This window comes from Squalius cephalus (assembly GCF_949319135.1).
Source record: "Squalius cephalus genome assembly, chromosome: 7".
NCBI lineage: Eukaryota > Metazoa > Chordata > Actinopteri > Cypriniformes > Leuciscidae > Squalius > Squalius cephalus.
In genome coordinates, this window is record NC_137128.1 from 27,626,430 (window position 1) to 27,646,413 (window position 19,984).

The 19,984-nt window shown below is 35.9% G+C and overlaps 5 protein-coding genes across 8 annotated transcripts in view; 1 reads left to right on the plus strand and 4 right to left on the minus strand.

Annotated features, from left to right (window-relative positions):
* glis1a (GLIS family zinc finger 1a) overlaps nt 1-1,644 on the minus strand; it is a 33,301-nt gene extending 31,657 nt beyond the window's left edge. For both annotated transcript variants that reach the window (XM_079876655.1, XM_079876657.1), the window contains exons 1-2: nt 1,568-1,644; nt 1,225-1,318 (exon numbers count right to left, since the gene is read on the minus strand). The gene's annotated coding sequence lies outside the window, so the exon portion shown is untranslated. The remainder of the gene's footprint in view (nt 1-1,224; nt 1,319-1,567) is intronic.
* Nucleotides 1,645-2,453: 809 nt separating this feature from the next.
* ndc1 (NDC1 transmembrane nucleoporin) lies at nt 2,454-9,504 on the minus strand. Of its 2 annotated transcripts, XM_079876653.1 has the most exons (18): nt 9,330-9,504; nt 8,957-9,077; nt 8,346-8,447; nt 8,050-8,224; nt 7,573-7,702; nt 6,710-6,818; nt 6,568-6,619; nt 6,343-6,475; nt 6,155-6,247; nt 5,746-5,827; nt 5,502-5,666; nt 5,103-5,363; nt 4,487-4,599; nt 4,201-4,251; nt 3,540-3,603; nt 3,346-3,446; nt 3,079-3,239; nt 2,454-2,924 (listed from the first exon to the last, which is right to left on the minus strand). In XM_079876653.1, exons 1-18 carry the CDS (start codon nt 9,366-9,368, stop codon nt 2,861-2,863), a joined length of 2,016 nt encoding a protein of 671 aa, XP_079732779.1. In that variant the 5' UTR covers nt 9,369-9,504; the 3' UTR covers nt 2,454-2,860. The 2 variants fall into 2 exon arrangements, with proteins under 2 accessions (XP_079732779.1, XP_079732780.1); XM_079876654.1 differs by lacking the exon at nt 4,201-4,251 and having other exon boundaries at nt 2,831-2,924; nt 9,330-9,491.
* A 671-nt stretch (nt 9,505-10,175) lies between these two features.
* On the minus strand, nt 10,176-11,034 carry LOC307161739 (uncharacterized protein). Its single transcript, XM_079876658.1, has one exon. It carries the CDS (start codon nt 10,973-10,975, stop codon nt 10,226-10,228), a length of 750 nt encoding a protein of 249 aa, XP_079732784.1. The 5' UTR covers nt 10,976-11,034; the 3' UTR covers nt 10,176-10,225.
* Nucleotides 11,035-11,596: 562 nt separating this feature from the next.
* On the minus strand, nt 11,597-16,888 carry yipf1 (Yip1 domain family, member 1). Of its 2 annotated transcripts, XM_079877783.1 has the most exons (10): nt 16,662-16,888; nt 16,060-16,136; nt 15,648-15,697; nt 15,306-15,460; nt 15,138-15,218; nt 14,769-14,856; nt 14,577-14,693; nt 13,779-13,945; nt 13,437-13,619; nt 11,597-12,625 (listed from the first exon to the last, which is right to left on the minus strand). In XM_079877783.1, exons 3-10 carry the CDS (start codon nt 15,679-15,681, stop codon nt 12,545-12,547), a joined length of 906 nt encoding a protein of 301 aa, XP_079733909.1. In that variant the 5' UTR covers nt 15,682-15,697; nt 16,060-16,136; nt 16,662-16,888; the 3' UTR covers nt 11,597-12,544. The 2 variants fall into 2 exon arrangements, with proteins under 2 accessions (XP_079733909.1, XP_079733910.1); XM_079877784.1 differs by lacking the exon at nt 16,662-16,888 and having other exon boundaries at nt 15,306-15,409; nt 16,060-16,274.
* On the plus strand, nt 16,637-19,984 carry lrrc42 (leucine rich repeat containing 42). Its single transcript, XM_079877782.1, has 7 exons — nt 16,637-17,231; nt 17,750-17,881; nt 18,023-18,141; nt 18,961-19,046; nt 19,148-19,261; nt 19,380-19,458; nt 19,604-19,984. Exons 1-7 carry the CDS (start codon nt 16,798-16,800, stop codon nt 19,882-19,884), a joined length of 1,245 nt encoding a protein of 414 aa, XP_079733908.1. The 5' UTR covers nt 16,637-16,797; the 3' UTR covers nt 19,885-19,984.

The window sequence follows — 19,984 nt, forward strand, 5'->3', positions numbered from 1 at the left end:
ATAAACAAATATATATTTACTATAAATAATAAACAGCAAAAAAGAGAAAAGAAGTAAAAAATTAACCTAAATTTAGATCAACTTCAACTAGACCACAAACATATAGAGGCTGAAAAACAAACCCAATCCATTCACATTTGATGACATTAGGAACTTTTAAATGAGAAAGACAGCATTTACAGCCCATGATTGTATTTTAATAACTGCATTATTAATAAAGTTTTTATGAGAAGAACTTTTTCCAGCTCCTGGTAAATGTAGAACCTTTAGCTTTCCATTTATGTCTGTCTTTATTGCACACGATGCAAGTAAAATTATCCTCTGCTTGACAGTTATACAATGCGAGACTATGAATTGAATTTCACTGTAAACCGATCAATTTGTTCAATTTCTGGCCAACTTTTTTATAGTTAAACACAAACTTAACTGTTGCTGCTCCAGCAATAGTGCAGGAAAACCAAGTTTTCTTTCATGAAAAGTGGCAATTTCCTAAAATGTCTAACATACAGAAAAACGCATGAATCAATCCACCATCCTAAGAGTCAGACATTTTCTTATAATAAAAAAAATGTAAACGACCAATTTACAGAGGATTTAGGCAATCAAACATTGTAATTCATCATACACTTTAGAAACTTTAATTCTAAATATTTATCCAAACTGAACAGCTACGATGGACAAGTTCAAGTCCTCATAAAATATACAGTGTATTACACAAAAAGGAAAAGGGCTAGAATAGCGTTTTGGTCAGTGAGAAACAAAAGCTCTCGAAAGAGACAGAAAATATAACCTATAACCTAAACCATTTCATCATGCAATTAACATTTCACCCGAAACAAAATAGCCATGGGCAGCAGATGAAGATTGCAGCAGTTTTTTCATTATGTACTAAATTCAAAACAGCCATAGGCTTCAACTGGATATCAAAATATGCTCATCATAATAACCTTACCCTTTTTATTTCCCCATAGATGAATCTCTCTCTCTCTCTCTCTTCTATGATTTTAAGTAAATCTTAGGGTCAAAGGAACTAGGGTTAGAGACCATTTCAAAAAATTAACTGTCATTTGCTCACCCACGTTACAAACGTGACATCTTTCATTTTTGGGTGAACCATCCCTTTTATAGTTTCTTGAAGTCTTAACATATAAACTTAACTTCATAAATTATCTGTAATATGACCTAGAGAGAAATCAAGTTTGTGTTTAGTAAGAAAGATATTACCTTGTTGGAAGTGGTTTCCAGGACCTACAACCAAGCATTTCATAATCACAAGGCTGAACGTGCATTATTTTACAGGATCGAGTCTCATGTTCATCTAAAAATAAAAATAAAAACACGTTTTGCAAGTAGTACGCCACACCAAAGAGCATGCTCGTCTTCAGAATGTGTAACAGCAAACATATTAAAATGAAACAAAACGATTAACTGAAAACATTTTATTCATTAGCCAAAAGAGCTGATCCCAAAATATGATGGTTTGACAGTGATGTCGCATTACAAAAACAAGTTCAGAGGTAGTTTAGTGATGTTTTCATGCACGGTGGTAAAACTACAGTGAACTTACCCGAAGTCGAATCACTGTTGGTCCACTGCTGCAGAAACGACACTAGTGTGTAAGACTCATCCATCCTTCCCTCAAGAGTGAAGACCAAACCCATAACCTTAAATTTGTTTCATCTCTTCCTCTAAAAAAGCGGCTGACAGTGAAACATAATCGCCTTCTCGTTCTTAAAGCGTGTAAACCGGTAACATAATCTAACTGACAAAACTAATAAGTTAGACAGTCAAACATCATTCGACGGATATCGGCGTTATGGTCAATAAAAGTGTAATACTGATTTAATGGAACATAAACTTCTGCTGGCAACTCATATGCACTTACGAACTACGAAACAATAAAGTCTTTTAAACAATAAATTATTTCTTTAAATCCATACTTATCCCAAATGACGTTTAAGGAATCACTATGGAAACATGTCAGTTTGGTGTTACAAATTAACTTGTGGAGATATACTTAAAAAAAAAAAAATCTAGAAGTCTCCCTGCATGTAAGTTTATATAATATTCAGTGATAAAACCCAATTATAATTATCTACATTACACTAAACACTTACATGTATACTAAATATAACTGATGTGCAGCGCAGAATACAAACAGTGACATCTGCTGTATAACCAGAGGAACTGGGCATTTAGAATAATCTGCCAAATTTATCTGCAGCCATTTTTGCATGACATTTTAGAAAAGTTTATTTAATTACATTAAAGTAAATATTTGATATTTACCCAAATAACCCAATCGATGATCTCTTGGTAAACAAATACCATGTAAACCAGGTTAATAAATGGAGCATAGTGAGTGAAAATTCATATAACGCAAAAGGTCCTTGATAATTTACCATCCAACCAGAGTGCAGTTAAAAACATCACAAACATAGAACGTGAACAATGACTCAAATGGAAAGTGTTTACCCCTCATTTTTGTTAAAGGTAGCATAATAAAATCTAAATATACTGAAGATGAAAAGTGATGACATCTTAAACATTTCCTCAAATCCCCAGCATGATTTTAAAGTCCACCAGACTTAAACTCTCATCACATTCTAGTACACAGGTACATATACACAAACAAAATTCCCAGGTTATGGAAATGTTTATGAAAGATGTAAGTTACTGGGATCTCAAGGGGAAATAGAGTGCAGCACCAGGCTGTAAAGCAAAATACTTTATAAGGCTTTGAGTGATGTACAGTGCTAATCCCCCATATATTAGACCTTTCAAAGCAGCACATTGTCTCTTTTCCCTCCTGACACACACATATTCAAAGACATCTGAGAGGACGAGGTTGTGTGGTGCACTATTCCTTGAATTCCAAGAACTGTTGAAGCCTTTTTCTATGTTCTGATGAAATATTCACAGCACTGTAAACAAAGAAAATTAACAATAAGATTGAGCGTAAACATGCACCACTGCACTGTAAAAAAGGAAGACAAAGCTTTTTATTAAATACAGCAGGTTCAACTCTATCCGTTTACGTTTCGCAACAATATTACTACAAAGAATGATGCGACTTACTTCAAGTGCTCTCCAAAAGTGGTAGTTATCTTGTAGATGGCTGTCTTTAGCGCAGCCCTCAGTGCAAACCTTAGAGTTTTGTAAGTGGAATCACCCATACTGCAGATTGTCCTTGCAGGTTTGCTGGAAGCATGTGGCAGTTTGAAGTGTCTGTCAACAGCCTACAATTAATAAGTAAGATTAACTAAATGAATCAGACTGTCCCCATTTGAATTCATAGGCTCATCACTTTCAACACTTAAATGTCCAAAAAATGACTTGTTTTACCTCTAACAAGACTACTAAGCAGCTAAGAATACTAGGTAATGTAGTCTGCACCACTCCAAACTGATCCTCGGAGAAAGAGGCCGCCACCAGATGAGATAGTCCTAACAAATAGAAATAACAAGACTAAATAAATCATTCAGACAAATAAAACATGCAAGATGGCATCTCTTAAAAATGAATCACTACTTTCTGACCTTGGAGAGCCCAGATATGAGCCTGGCTGTCAGCAAACAGAGCTTGGCTAGAGGCTTCTGGAAGCTGTTCAATAGAAGAAACATTTTAATATGGAAAAAGTATGATTTAATTATAGTGAGTCTGAAATAAATGTCATACATGATTTGATGCATGCAAGAAGGTATACAAACACGCACTGTATAAACAGATTCAAAGGATTTGGAAGCCCTTCACCTGACAATCTCAGTGAGAGAAACAACACTGGACTTGACTAAACCCCAACATACAGACCCAGTTTATCTACAGTTGCTCTAATAATGGCATTATAATGGATGGATAAGGATTAAACTGATTTTGTCTAAAGTAAAACTTTTAAAGCATAAACTGTAATATGCAATGCTTTTATTTAAAACTGTAATATGCCATGCTTTTATTTAAAACTGCAATATGCCATGCATTTATTTAAAACTGTGTGTAAACTGGGTCACTATAATCTAACACTACAACTGACCTACAGAACTAGAAGGACAGGGGAGACTAATGGTGTTAGTGTTAATTTAAACATGGGCAGAATCTAGACACATGCATTAATGATTCCTGCAACTAAAAATCTGTTGTGGGGACATGCAACATGCCTTTGCAGACAGATCCTCCATTCAAGTAATGCATGCTTAACCTTACCTTGTTAAATAAATACACTATCAGCACCCGCTTTGCCAAAAAGCTTTTAACCTGGGCAGAACAATTGAGAGTATGACAGGAACATTTGTTAACAGGTGTCTCTAGGCCATGTCACGGTATCACACTGTAACGTGAACTGGCTTCTTTTTTTTCCAGCAACCGAACTGGACACCCAAAAGCTTGTCATTTCAGTTCCTATGGATACACACACTTGGAAACCAAGAAAACCTTATGAAATAATAAAGGCTTCATTTACAGGTCAGTTGGAATTAGATGAAGATTCTACCTGTTCTCTCCTGTTCTGCATCCACTGGGTCAGGAAGCTGGGTTTCTGATTGGCTGCAGGAGTACAAGGAACGGTGGCTGGGGAGGCCAGAGAACTGCCATTGGTTTGTGACTCTAAAATGAAAAAAATAAATAAGCTAGGTTATATCACAGTATGAATGAAAATTATTGTCCACAAGTGTGTAAATTTGTTTTTGGCTTCTCAAAACGATTTACAAAAACACTTAAGTCCACAGAACCACATGAACTCCAATAACATGACACTTAAAAATACATAATGCAATACCTTTTAAATAGTTATAATAAAAGTCTAATAAAATCCTATATATTTTTTCATTATGTTAAATAATGAATAAATACACTTAATCAGTACTTAAGTACTGATACTAATTTTAAAAAAAGATTTTGAAAAAAATTGATTTAAATTTGAAAATTTAGTTACAATTTAATATGAATTAAATAATTATTTTTTTACTTTATTTTAATTATCTATTATTTAACAATGAAAATAATAGAAATAATTATTTTCATTGTTAAATATTAGCACATACATACATGCATGCATGCATACATACATACATACAGACATAGAGATAGTTTTAGTTAATCTGCCTAACCTGTGGAGGCACTCCAAAGTTTGGGCCCCCTCCTCATGACATGGGGGCTTTGTACAGTACCAAACCAGGGAGAATGGGGTTCCTGTTGGCCAACCAGACGTCGGATAGCAGGAGAAGAGAAAGGGCTGTCCACGTCTGGGGTGAAAGGAGCCGTCAGAGCGCTGTGCGCACCCCCCACCGATGACTTGAAGACTGAACCAGGGGTCCTTACCGGGACACTGAGACGAGGAGTCTCAGGAATGTCCTCTGTTCCTGAAATCACTACAAATGAAAGGAAAAAAATAAAAATCACCCTCTCTGGAGCAGTTTGATTCCTCTAGCAGTTTGATTCCACTAACATGTCACCAGGGGCAGTGCTGGACATTTTGACCTTCTTGGATTTTATCCAAGCGGCCTTACCTGAGCTGCTTGAAGAGGCTGATCTGATGTCACTGCTGGCAGATTGAGATTTGACTCTGCCATTAGAGGCAACCGCATCCTGATGAGCCACCAGTCTTTGTGTCAGCTCACTCAGCAAAGACAGACATTCCTTACTGATGGCATTCCAGTTATGAGGGTGACCACCTTCATGTACAGGTTACATTAGTTTACCAGTGATGAAAAGGAATAAGTTTAGAGTTCTTTCAAAGTTTTTAGTTTGTACCTGGCTGACTCAGACTGAAGACTTCCAGTCTACGTGAGAGAGAGTGTTGCGATAACAAAGCCAGGTCTTGCAGAGCCAAAAACTGTGAAACAGACAGTTAATCAGTTGAGGAACTATAAAATCTGCAAACAAGTATCAATAATGACATTCAGGATTCGTTTTGACCATGACTTTTCCAGTTGGTAATAACAAATATAACAAAATTCGATAGCAAATTTCCTCAATAATTATTTTACTGAGGTTGTACTTACAAAAATAAATATTCAGATAATTATAGTTTGCAGAAAAAAAAAATTACATTCACTATAGAAATTCCCAAACCGTAATACAATACGTAACGTAGTCACATTTTGAAAATTCCCTGACCCTGGAAACTGAGTTTTTCTGAAAATGAAGGAATAAAACTGACCTTCATGACTGAAGTGTTCTTCTCAGTCAAAACTTTGGGCAGACACTGCTCTGCATCCTCAGTAAATGTGGACTGCACTGGAAAACTGTAGGCCTGAAGATGCACCACAAGCCATCAGAATCATTTTCAAAACAGTTACTAGTGTAATGCCAATTGCTTTGATACATCCAAGAATCAAACCTCTGTACCTCTGTGACATAAATCCTGAAGAGAAGCACAGTGAGGTACCAGGTTAGGTACAGGAAAGTGCCACTGATCGCCAGGTGGTAGAGGAGGGAGAAGTCTAGAAGTCCAGTCAATGAATCTAGTGGTTGGAGAGAACTAAAGTAGCAAAAGAGATATAAAGATTCATGAATATAGGTTGATTTTACTACTATATTAATAAAATATTAGTAAACATTAAATATTCTGACCTGTCTATCTGTAGATTAAGTGTGCTGGCGATCCAGGTCTTAGGAACATAACCTAAAGAAGTTAAAACAACATTTAAAGAGAATCTAACAGGAAAATAAATGCATTTTAGAGTATGTATCTCTGATCATCAATGTAACTTACCAAAAAAGAAATAGAGAGCAGCAAAATTCCTGGCTGAATATAAGGACTGAATAACACTGCCCTTCACCACCGCTGGTAGACAGCCCTTGAACCGTGGATATTTGTATTGCTTCACCAATGAGGGAGAGACAAAGGAGTTTTGCATTGATAACTTATTATTGAAAGCATTAATGATTCAGCTAATTCTTATTCAATCCTTCTAAACACTTTTGCAACTATCAAATCTTTAATGAATATGAGACAAAAGAAATAGTGGTGGACTGATATATATCCAAGGCCGATAAATTGGCTAATATTTTTTTTTTTTTTTAAATTACCAGCATTGGCCGATACATTTTTTAGTTTGGCCGAAAAGAGTCAAAAACAGGACTTTTATTTTGACAGTGTTGTGAACCTAGCGCCCTTCTCACAGACAGAACTGTCAAACAACTGTAAATTAAGATTGATTAACCTTTGTCTCATAACTGAGAGGCAAATGATTTACCTTTTTCACTTACTATAGCAAAAACACATTTATATCATTTAAACAAGAATTTGAAAGTCTAATAAATAATTGGATTACAGAATCCAAAAGTTTCTATCTAAAGTAAAAATATATATATATTGATTCATTTGCAAAATATTTATTTATTTCTAAATATTTTACTTTATATTATGTAAACTAAATATCAATTTAACAGCAGCAATTGTTATGCATGTGTTAATTACAATCTTTAAAATTAAATAGTCTGATATATCTCATATTGGCCATCCTGCTCTCAAAGATTTTGGCATAGGCCATAAAAAAAAAAAAAAAAAAATCCATATCAGTCGACTACTATGCATGACATTTAGGCAAATGATCTGAATAGACAAATACTTACTTGTATGGGTTGAAAGGACACATAGTACATATTTTGAACCACTCCCAAAAAACTATGACTGTATCCCATGAAGGCCCCAGCCAGGAGAAGAAAGAGATGATACTCATTCAGACAGGTCACGAATTCACCACTAGAAAAGTCCACATAAAATAAAGGACAGTCATTCCAGTTATTGGTAGAAATTGCAGAGTAACAAAAACACCTGTCATTAAAAACCAAGCGCAGACAGAGAATGCATTTCATTTGCAATGTAGAGGTGCACTTGGCCTATATTAGGGTAAGAATGACCTCCGGTAATTTTGAGATAAGATTACACAGTGTTAATTAAAACAACTTAAGATATCTGTATGTGTGTCAATCTCTTCGTCTGGGGACGAAAGAACCGCAGCGCCTAGAATACAATTATTGAAACATGATCCTCTGTGCATGTTGACAGATCAGTGAATGTGGGACGAACAGAATCCGGTCATAACCCACCTCTCACTTTGCCTGCAGGGAGTTCCTAGAGTGCTGTAACGTCCACCGATGGTAACAGAAGCACACCACATTACCAGCATGCCCATGGTGCAGTAGACCAAAGAATGGACACACTGTCGCGGGTGGAGCACTGTCCCCAGAAGAGCCATACGTGAACACCGAATGGAAGGAACCACTTAGAGAAACACGAAGGGTGAAATAAATAATCAGCATCACGTGTAATTCAATACAAAAATTACAAATGAAACCATTTTGCACATTCATAAAAGACAAATCTATTTAGTCAATTTACTCACAAGTGTAGAACTCCAGGTTGAAAAAGCCAATCATCAGAACCACTCCACACAGCACGACAAGGGTAAAGATGGTGGTTGAGGCCGTAAGAAGACTTGTGCATTCTGAAAGCAATGTTTGAGATGCTGACTAAAGGGCAATTTAGATATTAACCATATAAAGCCAAAAAAATAAGGCCTCCAGATTGCTGAAAAACCTGTTGCACAAAATCTACTGCATGCCTTCTGTCATCTGATTGAAGATGCATACTTTTTTGGCAAATAAAAGGTATTTTAGTACGTGTATTGTAAAAAACGCTATGCAAATAAATGTGAATTTGCATTTTTTTCAGGGTTTTTTCCTCCTAGTGTGAGCTCCATTTCCTCACTATATCATACTATATGGGCCATAAAAGCCTGTTGGATCAAATATGATACAAAACAAAACAAGTATGCATTTAACTTAAAATAACATTTATTTCACATGTCAGGCTTTACGAGGTTTAGCACATTGTGTATGATGTTCCTTGAGGTCAGAACTATTGCTTATATAAATAATGAATTCACACTCAAGCACTTCTCGGTATCAGTAACTTCTTGTAATTATGCAGTTTGTAAAATGATCTTTTCCTCACCTGAAATCCATTGGATGGGGTGAAACAGGCTGAATCTACTCAAGAGCACAAAGACTGCAGTTGTCACTGGCAAGAGAAGCACTGACCATGCAATACTCGCCACCGCCCTCCATATTACAACCTGAAAATAAAGAAGATGAGAATTTGGTTTTGTACAGGCGCATTTCATACACCTTCTCAAAGACAATCTTTCTACGCTTATAATTTTAAAAGTTAACTCTAATTCATTACAAATAACTAATACAATACGTAATACTCCATTAATTTATCAGAAACAGACACGAGACTGACGAGAGCACACAAAACAACCAACCAAAGTTGGTTGGTTACCGTCCAGTTCTTTAAATACGATTTATATTTAACCAGTCCTTACCTTTTTTATAAACCAGCAGTTCTGTTTGAGCGAAAACATTTTGTCATGCTTGTTTCAGTTCTGCATCACTTGAGTAAAATCCCACATCAACATGGCAAAAGTGAGGATAGTACCCGCGCCACTAATTCGAAGGACCTCATAAGGACCGCTGCGAGTGCGCCCGACTTACTGCCTGAGTACAATCACACTTATAGCGATAATTCGCCCAAAAAATTAAATTGTGTCATTATTTACTCACCCCTCATGTAGTTCCAGACCTGTATATATGACTTAAGTTCTTCTCTGGAACATAAAAGAAGATATTCTGATAAATGTCTGAGAATTGCGTTCATATTCCATTAATTTCGGAAGTCAATGGTAACAAAAACTGTTTGGTTATCAACATTCTTCAAAATATCTCCTTTTGTATTCTGCAGAGAAATAAAGAAATCATACCGGTTTGGAACGACATTTTGGGTAGATTTTCCCTTTAAACACTGTAATTCTGCGCAAATTAATTATCCATTCTTTTACTCGATTTTAAAATATAGTGGAGCATATTTTTTTATCATTATAAATTAATTAGCCTACATATAGATTAATGACTTGTCCTATCAATTAGCCTAAATTATCCTAATTAAATAGAGGAAAGCTGAATAAAAATGAATACATTTTATATTTAATGTTAAACAGTAATTCATTATACACAATGTTGTGAGCATTACATCAAACAGCAGTCTAAAAAATGTAATAACGAACCAACACATAAGAAATAATTCTGGTAATTACACAGTCTTCAAATATGCTTGTTATTTCTTAATTATTTTTTAAAAACAACATATGTGTTTTATAGAATATTTAGAGCAGCCTAATAATGCGTAGACAGACAAAACAAATGTTTCATGGAATAATAACTGTCAGTTGTGTATTCCTTTCGCTTCATTCTGAAATAACGCGTTTTTCTCCCGATGAGTGCCGTTTGCTAACGTGATGCCGCGTCTCTCCAGATTAGTTCTGCTTTTGTCGATCTCTCGGCGGGTCTTGGTCTCAAACGCATTAGTGGGTAATATCTGGGTTGAACTGATGGACATCTCCGTCTGGATGCCTTTATGCACCACCGGCTTTTGTCCGGGTCTCTGCGGTATCACGGGCAGGGACAGCTGTTCCCGCTGAGCCTTCTTGTCCTCCCAGAGCTTCAGAAGACGCCGCTGATTGTTTGTCATGTCCTTCAGGTTCTGTTGCAGGGAATGGACCTGGTCCTCCAGTAGAGTCTTTGAGGTGACAGTGTTCGCCAGTTCAGATGTTAGTTCATCAATGGTCAAACTTAACTTTCCCGCTTTTTCGACAAGTGAACTGCACTCGCGCTCCTTCTCGTGCAGGTCGTTGATTATATCCTTGGTGGTTTTACCGTGAAATTTGGGACTGGACTCTAAACCAATTTCAGCCCTCAGAATCTTCACTTGTTTCCGCAGCTCCTTGTTGTCCATAACCAATTGCTTGAGTTTCTGTTTGAGAGCTTCGGTTGATCTCATTCGAGACTCATATTGTCTCATTTTCTCCCTCATCACATTCTCGCGGTGCAAAGCATCGTCTCTTTCTTTACGGCACTTTTCCAGAAGCTTTGAAGTTTCGTATTTGGACACCTTTTCCGCTTTCCCAGCCATCATTCATTTGCAGTCTTAAATGCAATATTGAAAATGCATGTTCCTTGATACAGGTCGTCAGGTCAAAGTCTCTTTAAATAGGGTTTCCATTTGTAGGTCATTAAAATAACAATGTCAGCAGATAGGCTACATGTGAATTCAGAAATAAAGCCTCCTTATTTTTAATCCACTGTGTAAAGGGAAACAGTGAGTTGTGAAGCTGACATTCCTCCACAAAGGTTATAGGCAGCTTCGGTGTAACTCTAAGCTAAGGCTAGAATGACCATTAATTAGGACACACACACCGCACATTGGCACCGTTTCAAGTGACACAAATTTTCTATTTTGTTAATTTGGAAAATGTAGCTCAGCCATTTCATAATGCCAGTGCCAAGTTAAAAAAAATATATAAATTTAATTAATCTATTGACAGTGATGAACGAAGGTTAAAAGTGCACTGCTGATGGTACCCGGAGATATACGAAACTTTGCACTGTATCAAATCCTGACATCAAAGACAAGATAGATGTTATCTATGACAATAAACCTTTGTTTGTGAATCTTGATGATGATCAGAATGAAATTCTATGATCTGCACCAAAACCACTTGGCTCTCAATATCACAATCAATAATTGAGACATTATAAATGGAAAAACAAAACTTTATACACTTAACATATGCTCACCACTTTGTTCTGTATTTATATGCATTTAATTTTAAATGGGGGAAAAAACTGCTAAATATTTATTTCAACATGACATCTTGGAATAAATTTAATTGTTCTAGGCATTTTGTCTACAAGTATCTTGTTCAAAGAAAAGAGATGGATTTGTTACAAATATAAAAATATTTAAATAAACTCTTGCTTTGACTTCCAACTTCATTATACTTTAAATATGTAATCAATTAATGTGAGTACGTATTGTGTTAAGGACATTTATAGCTTATTTGATTTTTCCATTCCTTTTTTCTGCTGACACTAGTGTTTTAAAGTGTTAAAACATTTAAAGTACATGTACATGTCTCAAAGTGGTAGAAACAGGAGAGTGACCCTTTTGAAAACCATCTCAAGCTCAATTATCACATACATATTTAAACAACATCTACACAGTATATACACATCCTCTGCTTTGTAACAGTAACGTGTCAGAACCTCAAATCAGAAAACATGTTGTAGATGATTATCTCAAGGTTTGGCTGCTCACCTACAAACATAAACCAGTCAAAATTAAGACTTCACCTTCACAGAATATAAAATGAAGAAATCCAGACAGCCCACAATCGAATTATCAAGACACCTGATTCTCTCTAATAAGGCAAGAGGAGAAGCTGCAATTACAGAAGAATAACAGTTTCTCAAGGAGCACAGATTATGTACAGGAAGTCTTGTCTAATGTTAACATCTTGCCAAATGCAATGTCCTGTTTTCCCATTAGCAGCTACAATCAAATGACTTGGCTCATTTAAAAGTGCTGGCATTTCTATACCATTTCATCATTATTAAAACAGTTCAGTTCAACATGAGAGTGCCACATCATCCCTGAAGTCCTGTATTTACCCAAGGCTGTTATTCAGTTTGTCTATGTGGATGATTAAGTGCTGGTCGTTCTCAATGGCTCATTGTGATCCTCTGATGGACCCATCTCGTATGTAGGCCTACTGAAGAAACATGCCTGAAAAAAGAGAGAGGACACAAATCTTTCAGACTTTGACAGCACTTTTGTTCCTTAAACTCCGCTAACATGGCATTCCCTAATTAAATGAATGTAATTGAAGGCACATGATAGCCATAAGGATATGGTTCTGCTCACAAACTGGCACGTTTCCAAAGCAAGTCAATGAACATTGCCAGTGTTTCCAAGAACACACCCCTCCACTGGGAAAATACATTTGACACCAAACTGTTTGATCCTTTAACGCTACAAAAAGCAGTGCCGGAGTTCTGATGTTGAGTTGCTACAGCTACAAACTTTACTGTTATAAAATAACAGCATTGCAGCACTCAAAAGATGCCATTTTAATCAAGTTAAGTTTAATCCAATATATTTTAAATAGTACATAATCATATGCATTCATATTAGGGATGCAGTGATATTAAAACACATACAAGCCAGTACTTATTATCATGTTATAGCCAATTTTACAATTCTATAATATATTGTCTAAATAAAAAAAATCCATTTAGACATTACAACATTATTATTTATAGTATGAAAGATGGGTATTTGACTTTGATATTTGCAAAAAGATATGTTAAAGATTAAACATTTATAAGGGGCTTAAAAATGAACTTATGTGACAGCGAAGGAAATCTAAAATGTAAAAATAGGGAAAACGAGTATGCACAACTAAATACCCGATATGGACTGACACTGCTTAATTAAATGTTGTGCATCCTGAATATGTATATTATGTAATAATATATACATATATAGTAAGAATCACATTCATTTATAATGTATAAGGATTCTTGAAAAAAGGTACCTTGCAACCAACCGCAAGTAAGACGTGAAGAATCACGATGGTGGCTATAATGGCTATGGTAATCCTTGGTTTATCGTCTCTAATGGCTGGCCAGAAAGTCATTACCAGCACAGATCCTGAGAGACACAAAGCTACCACGATGGAGAACCACCTCAACCCTTCACTTGGTATTATCCACAGGATCTGTTATTCACAAAGGCACACAAACAAGTAAATAAACTGTTGCACTGTATCTGTAAAATAATAACAGAGAATGCTTGAAAACAAACTATCAGATGTGTTAATTATGCACAGATTAATGCATTATCATATTAATGCATATTTTATGATTGTACTACTCACCACAGCGGGGATGTAGATGGAGAGCGAGTAACCATAGACACAAACTATCTGCATGAAGGAGTAGGACACCAGGCTTGTGATCTTCGTATTTCGCCAGGTGAGAAAACCCCATAGAGCTAAAGGCACTAACCATGCATAGCTGTAGATTGCTGTGGCTGCCATGGTTACTGGAAAACAATCACCAAAACAGGGTCATTTTTTTTAGGGTGAGTGCGAAGGGTCTATTTTGTTTGGGTTATTTTGCTTATAAATTTTCTTTCTTTATTCTTTTTTTCTTCTTCTTTAGAGCTATTCACAGCATAATACACTACTTGTCCACACGTTTGGTGTAGTTAAGAAAGAAATGAATACTTTTATCCAGCAAGGATGCATGAAATTGATCAGAAGTGAGAATAAAGACACTTTTAATATTACAAAAGATTTCTATTTCAAATAAATGCCGTTTTTTACTTTCTATTCATCAAGGAATCCTGGAAAAAAGTTGTCACTGTGAAAATATTAAGCAGCAAATCTTTTTTCAACATTGATAAATTAAGAAATGTTTCTTGAGCAGCAAATTAGCATGTAATATGTTTAAAGGGACTTCTTTCAAAAACACTAAAAAAGACTTACCAACCCCAAACTTTGAAATGGTAGTGTATCTAAACATTTAATCTTAAACATTAACGTGTCCTATGTCATTTCTTCATTTCTGTTAAAAATGTAACGGTGTATTACATATTTTTGTTAAAACTCTAGAAAATGCTGTTCATTTTCCTGGCCATAAAACAAGATTATTTCATACAACATATCTCTAACCTTTCCTGAAGTCTGGCACATATTTTTGCTCCGGCTGACCATGGAGCACCAGAAAACTGGAGATGTTTCCACTAATAGCGATGGCGAAAACAAGAGTTGCACAGATCCAGAAAGGTCCTAAAACATATTCAAGTTTTAATCAACTTCTTTCTCTTTGCTGTAATCAATCAATTTTAGTTTAATTTAGCTTACCATACAGGTCCGGGTTACTCCGTAAATAGACCTCGACAAAGTTTTTCCCAGGCCAAGGCAGAATTGAACCAACTATTCTGTTCTTTACCTATAAGTAAACAAACAGAAGTTATTTCTGTCTTATCTTGACAGCATATTGTTGCCATCTTTTCAGTCACCTCACAAAATAATCATTCCATGTGCATGAGTACTGCTTGGATTTAAATAACTAAAAGGGGAAAACAGCAGCAATTCATCTTTTAGCCTATATTTAAAAGGGAATAGAAAGAGTGAAAAAGTGTTGAAATACGCAATGAATGCTTTTTAACTGTTTGATGAATCGCTGTAGTGCGAGCGGTGAATCCTACAATAAAGATTCAGCTGGCTGACCTGATGGCTGTCCACATCGAATAATGTTTGGTAGAACTCAAACGTCCAGAAAGGTGCACTTTTTTTTTCACCTGACAGAAGCTGTTTGACAAAGCAACATATATTTTGAGTCAATACCTCATTTGGGGAAATGAACATGTCAGATTTTCACGATTCTGTTCCATTTACCTCAGCTTGGTCATTGCTGTCCAATGGATCAATCTCTTCTTCTTCAGGGGCAGTTCCAGTAGCTTTTCGTTGTTTTCGTGATTTGATGGGGTCATCGATGGTCACTGTTGTGGAACCTTGGTTACTTTTAATGAATCCTTGATCATCTTCAAATTCTAGCACAATATTGAAAATATTTTTGGATAAATTTCAAGAGCAATAGGCAGACTCCACAATATCCTATTTATTATTATGCTAAATGAACAGTTTTCATTCATAAATAAATAAAAATTAATTATTTATTTCGGGTGATATTTTTGGGATTCCTTTTTCAAATATGTTGTTAAATGTTTGGGGACTCACCTTGAAATTCCAGATGAAAATCAGTATTTGCCATCACAGGTCTATGTGCTCTGTGAAAGAAGGCATCAATAGAAGATCGATAAGTAGACAAGCTTTAGTTTATGTTGTTGATATTGTTGATACTGTAGGCTGTTAAATGGATAGTTAAAGCAAAATGACAATCATTTACTCATTCTGTTTTAAATCAGACTTTATTTATTCTGTGGAACACAAAGGGATATACTAGGCATAATGTGAGGGACTGACAGCCTCAGTCACCATTTACTTTCCCTGCATCTTCTTCCCACGAATGTAAATAATGACTGAGGCTCTCAATATTCCTACAATTTTTTCTTTTGTGTTCCTCGGAAGAAAGTAATAGGTGAGTACGTGATGAGTAAGTATTAAGTATTAAGTATTAAGATGTACGTACCACATGAACGATAGATGACTTATTGGTGTAACTGAAGTGTCCTGATCATGTATAGCAGGAGTGAGACACTGTACAACCTGTTGACAACCAGACGTATGCGGATATTATACACCAGAAACACAAAACTGCAGTTAGAACGTAACAAATTGTGTTAAGAAGTTGCAGTCTCTCAGATGCCTTTACAAGTAACGTTATAGCAAAACAAGACTTCTAATGTTGTCGTCGTGTTAAATAAACTTCTTAAATGTTTCAGGAGCTTAAACTTTGCTTTGAAGTTGTGGAAATGGAAACGCGGAAATAAATAATCACAGTGACGCGTAGCAAAATAAAAGTGGTCCATAATGAGGCCTTTCAAATTATTTTTAAACCTGGTGTTTTTCACCTTGTGGTTCAGAGAAAACATCACGTCAGAGTTATAAGGCACCGCAGGAAAAAGAATGAAGGTAAAAGACTCAGAAGTAACTCCAAGAAAGATTTTTAACTACTGCAGTTTTCTGCGAAGTACAATGCGAGTTTAAATACATTATAGCGTAAAGATTTCAGTAAAGACTTTTATTTTGGAATGCTCGTGAAACTCGACACAGAGGAGGGATGTTACTTACACAGCCCGTCGCTTTTAAATCTCTTTACGATTTCCAAACTTCTCGATATTTCCGGCAGTATACTCTTGAATTTAAAAAGACAACCGAATATTTTGGACTTTAAACTCTCGGTTTGTGTCGAGAGGTGGTAAGGAGGATGTATTTGAGCGAGGACTGCGGCGCTGTGTATGTCAGGGAGAAAGGAGAACTGCGATATGTCAGTGCAGACAAGAATGATGCTCCGCAGCACAGACTCTTCAACAGAGACTTCTCTTTTCAACTCTGCATCGACACTTTACCCTCCGCCAGCCACACAAAGAGAAGAGACCACTTCATATTTACCTACAACAAGGAGGGGAGTCTGCGGTACACGGTGAAGTCTTTATTTGACATCTCGTTGCAGTTCATCGCTGATCACATTGAGCATGTGGACTCGCTAGTCGGTTTTCCTGAGCAAATGGCTGATAAGTTGTTCTCGGCCGCCGAAGAGAGACACAAATTCACTGAGCCACAAACTGCACCCAGAGCACTGCAGGTCTTCTGTGAGGCCTATGGAGAGCTGGTGCTGAAATCACTGTGCTTGAGAAACAGGTAAGTATTAAATGTAAAAAAAACAACAACAACAAAACCCATCAATCAATTTTTAAATGCCACGGACCCCAAAAGTCCCCCATCCTCAAATTTCAAAGCCACCCATTTATTTATTTTCTTGTATAAAGGCCCAATTTAAATTGTGAAAAATGTATATTATAAATATGTCTTTATATTTGGAGTTGATAAATAAAAAGTTGATAAATAAATTTGTATTACTCATTATAGCACTGTACTGTTAGATGCATTATTTATTTATTTGCTAACTTATTTACCTATTTTCTGATTTTAATATCATTTTAATATTTTTTAAGTTATTATTATAATTATTGAAATCTTTACACTGTTTTTCTCACTGCCTTGCGTCCCCCACTTTGAAAACCACTGAAGTAAACAACAATATGACTATTTCAAAACCTAATGAAAGGTTTAGAGACATCCAAAATGCTGCCTAGGTAGGCCTATATACCCGTTATAATCAGAAACTAGCATTTACAGCTGTATTATTGTCTTTTCAGGTACCTTTTGATACCTGAGAGGTTGGAAGAGATCAGACAGTTTCAGAGTCTGGAGTGCCTGGACCTCTATGGATGTAGATTAGGTGACAACCATGAGGTTTTTAAATACATAACCTCTGAAGCTCTGGCTAGGTATGGATAACACATAATTGTGTACATTGCATAAATAAAAGAAACATTTCAAATGATTGCTGGGTGTTCAATTTGTTCTAGTTTGTGATAAATAGTAAAATCACTTTCTTTTTTCCCCTTACATTTCCTTTTTTTCTGTAGTCTTGTGAAACTTTTCATAGGTGCAAACTGCCTTTCTGATGCAGGCCTTCAGAGGCTGACTGCGCCGGTGAGGGTGATGAAGAAAGGCCTAGAAAACCTGCAGCTTTTGGACCTCTCTGGTTAGTTAATGTATTTGTATAGTCAGACACTACCTTACAAAAAAGTCAGTAAGATTTTTTTGAAAGAAATCCTTTTTTTTCTCTCTCTCTCTCCGCAAGGATGCTTTAAAGGTGCACTGTGTAATTTTTAGCGGCATCTAGTGGTGAGATTGCGAATTGCAACCAAGAGAAGTTACGGTGGCCGACAGGAAAAGATGTCGTGGTCTGAGACAGCAGAGAGTTAGTAGCCAGTTAAGCAATGAGGTTTCTTTACAAAGATAAATTAAGTAAATCGATATGTTATTGCAAATATTATTGTTACTTGTTCATCATTGTGTCAGTGTTTTATTCGCTGACTTTAGCTAGCTTCTTTGCACAAAGAACAACATAGTGACGAAACCCGTTTGTCCGTTTAGGGCTACTGTAGAAACATGTCGGTGCATTTCAATGTAAGGGGACCCGCAGTGTATGGAGATAGAAATGGCTCATTTTAAGGTAATAAAAACATAACGGTTCATTAAGTAAGGTGTTTATACACCACTGAAAACATAGTTATGTATATGATATTGCATTTCTGTCAACAGATCCTCCTAAATATTACACAGTGCACCTTTAATTTGATCAAAAGTGACAGTAAAGGCTATAAAAGATTTCTGTTCCAAATAAATGCTGTTCTTTTAATTAAAAGTATCATGGTTTCCTCAAAAATATTAAGCAGAAAGAAATGTCCCTCAACTTTTGAAAGATAGTGTTACATAATTATTTTCAGGTATTTTATGCACAATAAAACAAAATTTTATTCTAATTTACACTCTTGTACTTCGGTTTATTTCTTAACAGAGAATCCCATCACAGAGAAAGGTCTTGGATATCTAACGTGCTTGAAAGCACTGCAGAAACTAGACATATCTAGGACAAATGTGACGGTAACACAATTAAAAAGATAACATCTATGAGTTTCATTAACTTTGTATGAACTGCTGAAGTTTTAAATTAGGTCTTGTGTATTATAAACAATCTTTTTTAGGTGAATGTGTCTTTGAAAGGATTCTTCAGAATGAAGATGAGAATGGTCCTCTCAGAGACCCCATTGAAGGAGTTTGGACACTCGGATTGCAACACGGAAGGCTGGGCTGAACAGGTAACACATATAAGGTTATATAGTATCCATGATGGATAGGTAATGTTGAATGTAAAGTTGTGGTGGTAGAGGTTTTATACTGTGCCCTCTCTGTATAAAAATTCAATTTTTTAATCAGGTAATAAACCAATGGGAAATTACAGCTTCAGAAGTACCAAAGAAAGACTCCAAACCAAGAACAAATGCTCTCCGTTTCTGTGAGTTTATTCTTTTTAGCTACATGTTCACTTTATCACACATTAATTATTATATAATATTAATAAATAATTATATTAGTAAAAATAATTCTAATATTAATAATAATAATTTGTATATTGTAATGATTTTCATTTTGTTCTGTAGATGGAAGAGAAAAATTTGTTCGAGAGACGTTGAACTCCTGGCCTGGGACAAGTGCCACCACAAACAAAGACAAAGCTGTGCCAGTTCACTTTTATACGGTTGATCTCTGTGGCCTGAGCTCAACAGCAGAACACAACACACATTCATCAGCAGTGGCAGCAGCACACAAGGGAAAGAAGAGGAGACTATCAGAGGAAGAGCCAAGTTCAACTCCTATGGCAAAGCGCCAATCCTTCTCAGCTCTGTCTGCGGAGGACTTAGATCTGTTAAATAGCTATTGAGTGGACACACACATGTATGCAGTGCATTCCTCTGTGAGGAACGTGACACTGAAATGCTTTTAGTTTGGATTATTTACGATTAAAAACAGCTTGCTTTTTA

What these genes read in the sequence shown, in the direction of transcription:
- ndc1 (XM_079876653.1), bottom strand. Translation starts at nt 9,368, where the DNA reads ATGTTTTCGCTCAAACAGAACTGCTGGTTTATAAAAAAG. An exon ending in CTTCAGTCTGAGTCAGCCAG is followed by an intron (nt 5,667 to 5,745) that starts GTACAAACTAAA and finishes CTGTACATGAAG; the next exon opens with GTGGTCACCCTCATAACTGG. An exon ending in TGCAGAACAGGAGAGAACAG is followed by an intron (nt 4,252 to 4,486) that starts GTAGAATCTTCA and finishes TGTTCTGCCCAG; the next exon opens with GTTAAAAGCTTTTTGGCAAA.
- LOC307161739 (XM_079876658.1), bottom strand. Translation starts at nt 10,975, where the DNA reads ATGATGGCTGGGAAAGCGGAAAAGGTGTCCAAATACGAAACTTCAAAG.
- yipf1 (XM_079877783.1), bottom strand. Translation starts at nt 15,681, where the DNA reads ATGGCAAATACTGATTTTCATCTGGAATTTCAAG. An exon ending in TCGATGTGGACAGCCATCAG is followed by an intron (nt 14,857 to 15,137) that starts GTCAGCCAGCTG and finishes GTTTACTTATAG; the next exon opens with GTAAAGAACAGAATAGTTGG. An exon ending in TACTTGCGGTTGGTTGCAAG is followed by an intron (nt 12,626 to 13,436) that starts GTACCTTTTTTC and finishes CTCTTTTTTCAG; the next exon opens with GCATGTTTCTTCAGTAGGCC.
- lrrc42 (XM_079877782.1), top strand. Translation starts at nt 16,798, where the DNA reads ATGTATTTGAGCGAGGACTGCGGCGCTGTGTATGTCAGGGAGAAAGGA. An exon ending in TCACTGTGCTTGAGAAACAG is followed by an intron (nt 17,232 to 17,749) that starts GTAAGTATTAAA and finishes TTGTCTTTTCAG; the next exon opens with GTACCTTTTGATACCTGAGA. An exon ending in ACCTCTGAAGCTCTGGCTAG is followed by an intron (nt 17,882 to 18,022) that starts GTATGGATAACA and finishes TTTTTTCTGTAG; the next exon opens with TCTTGTGAAACTTTTCATAG.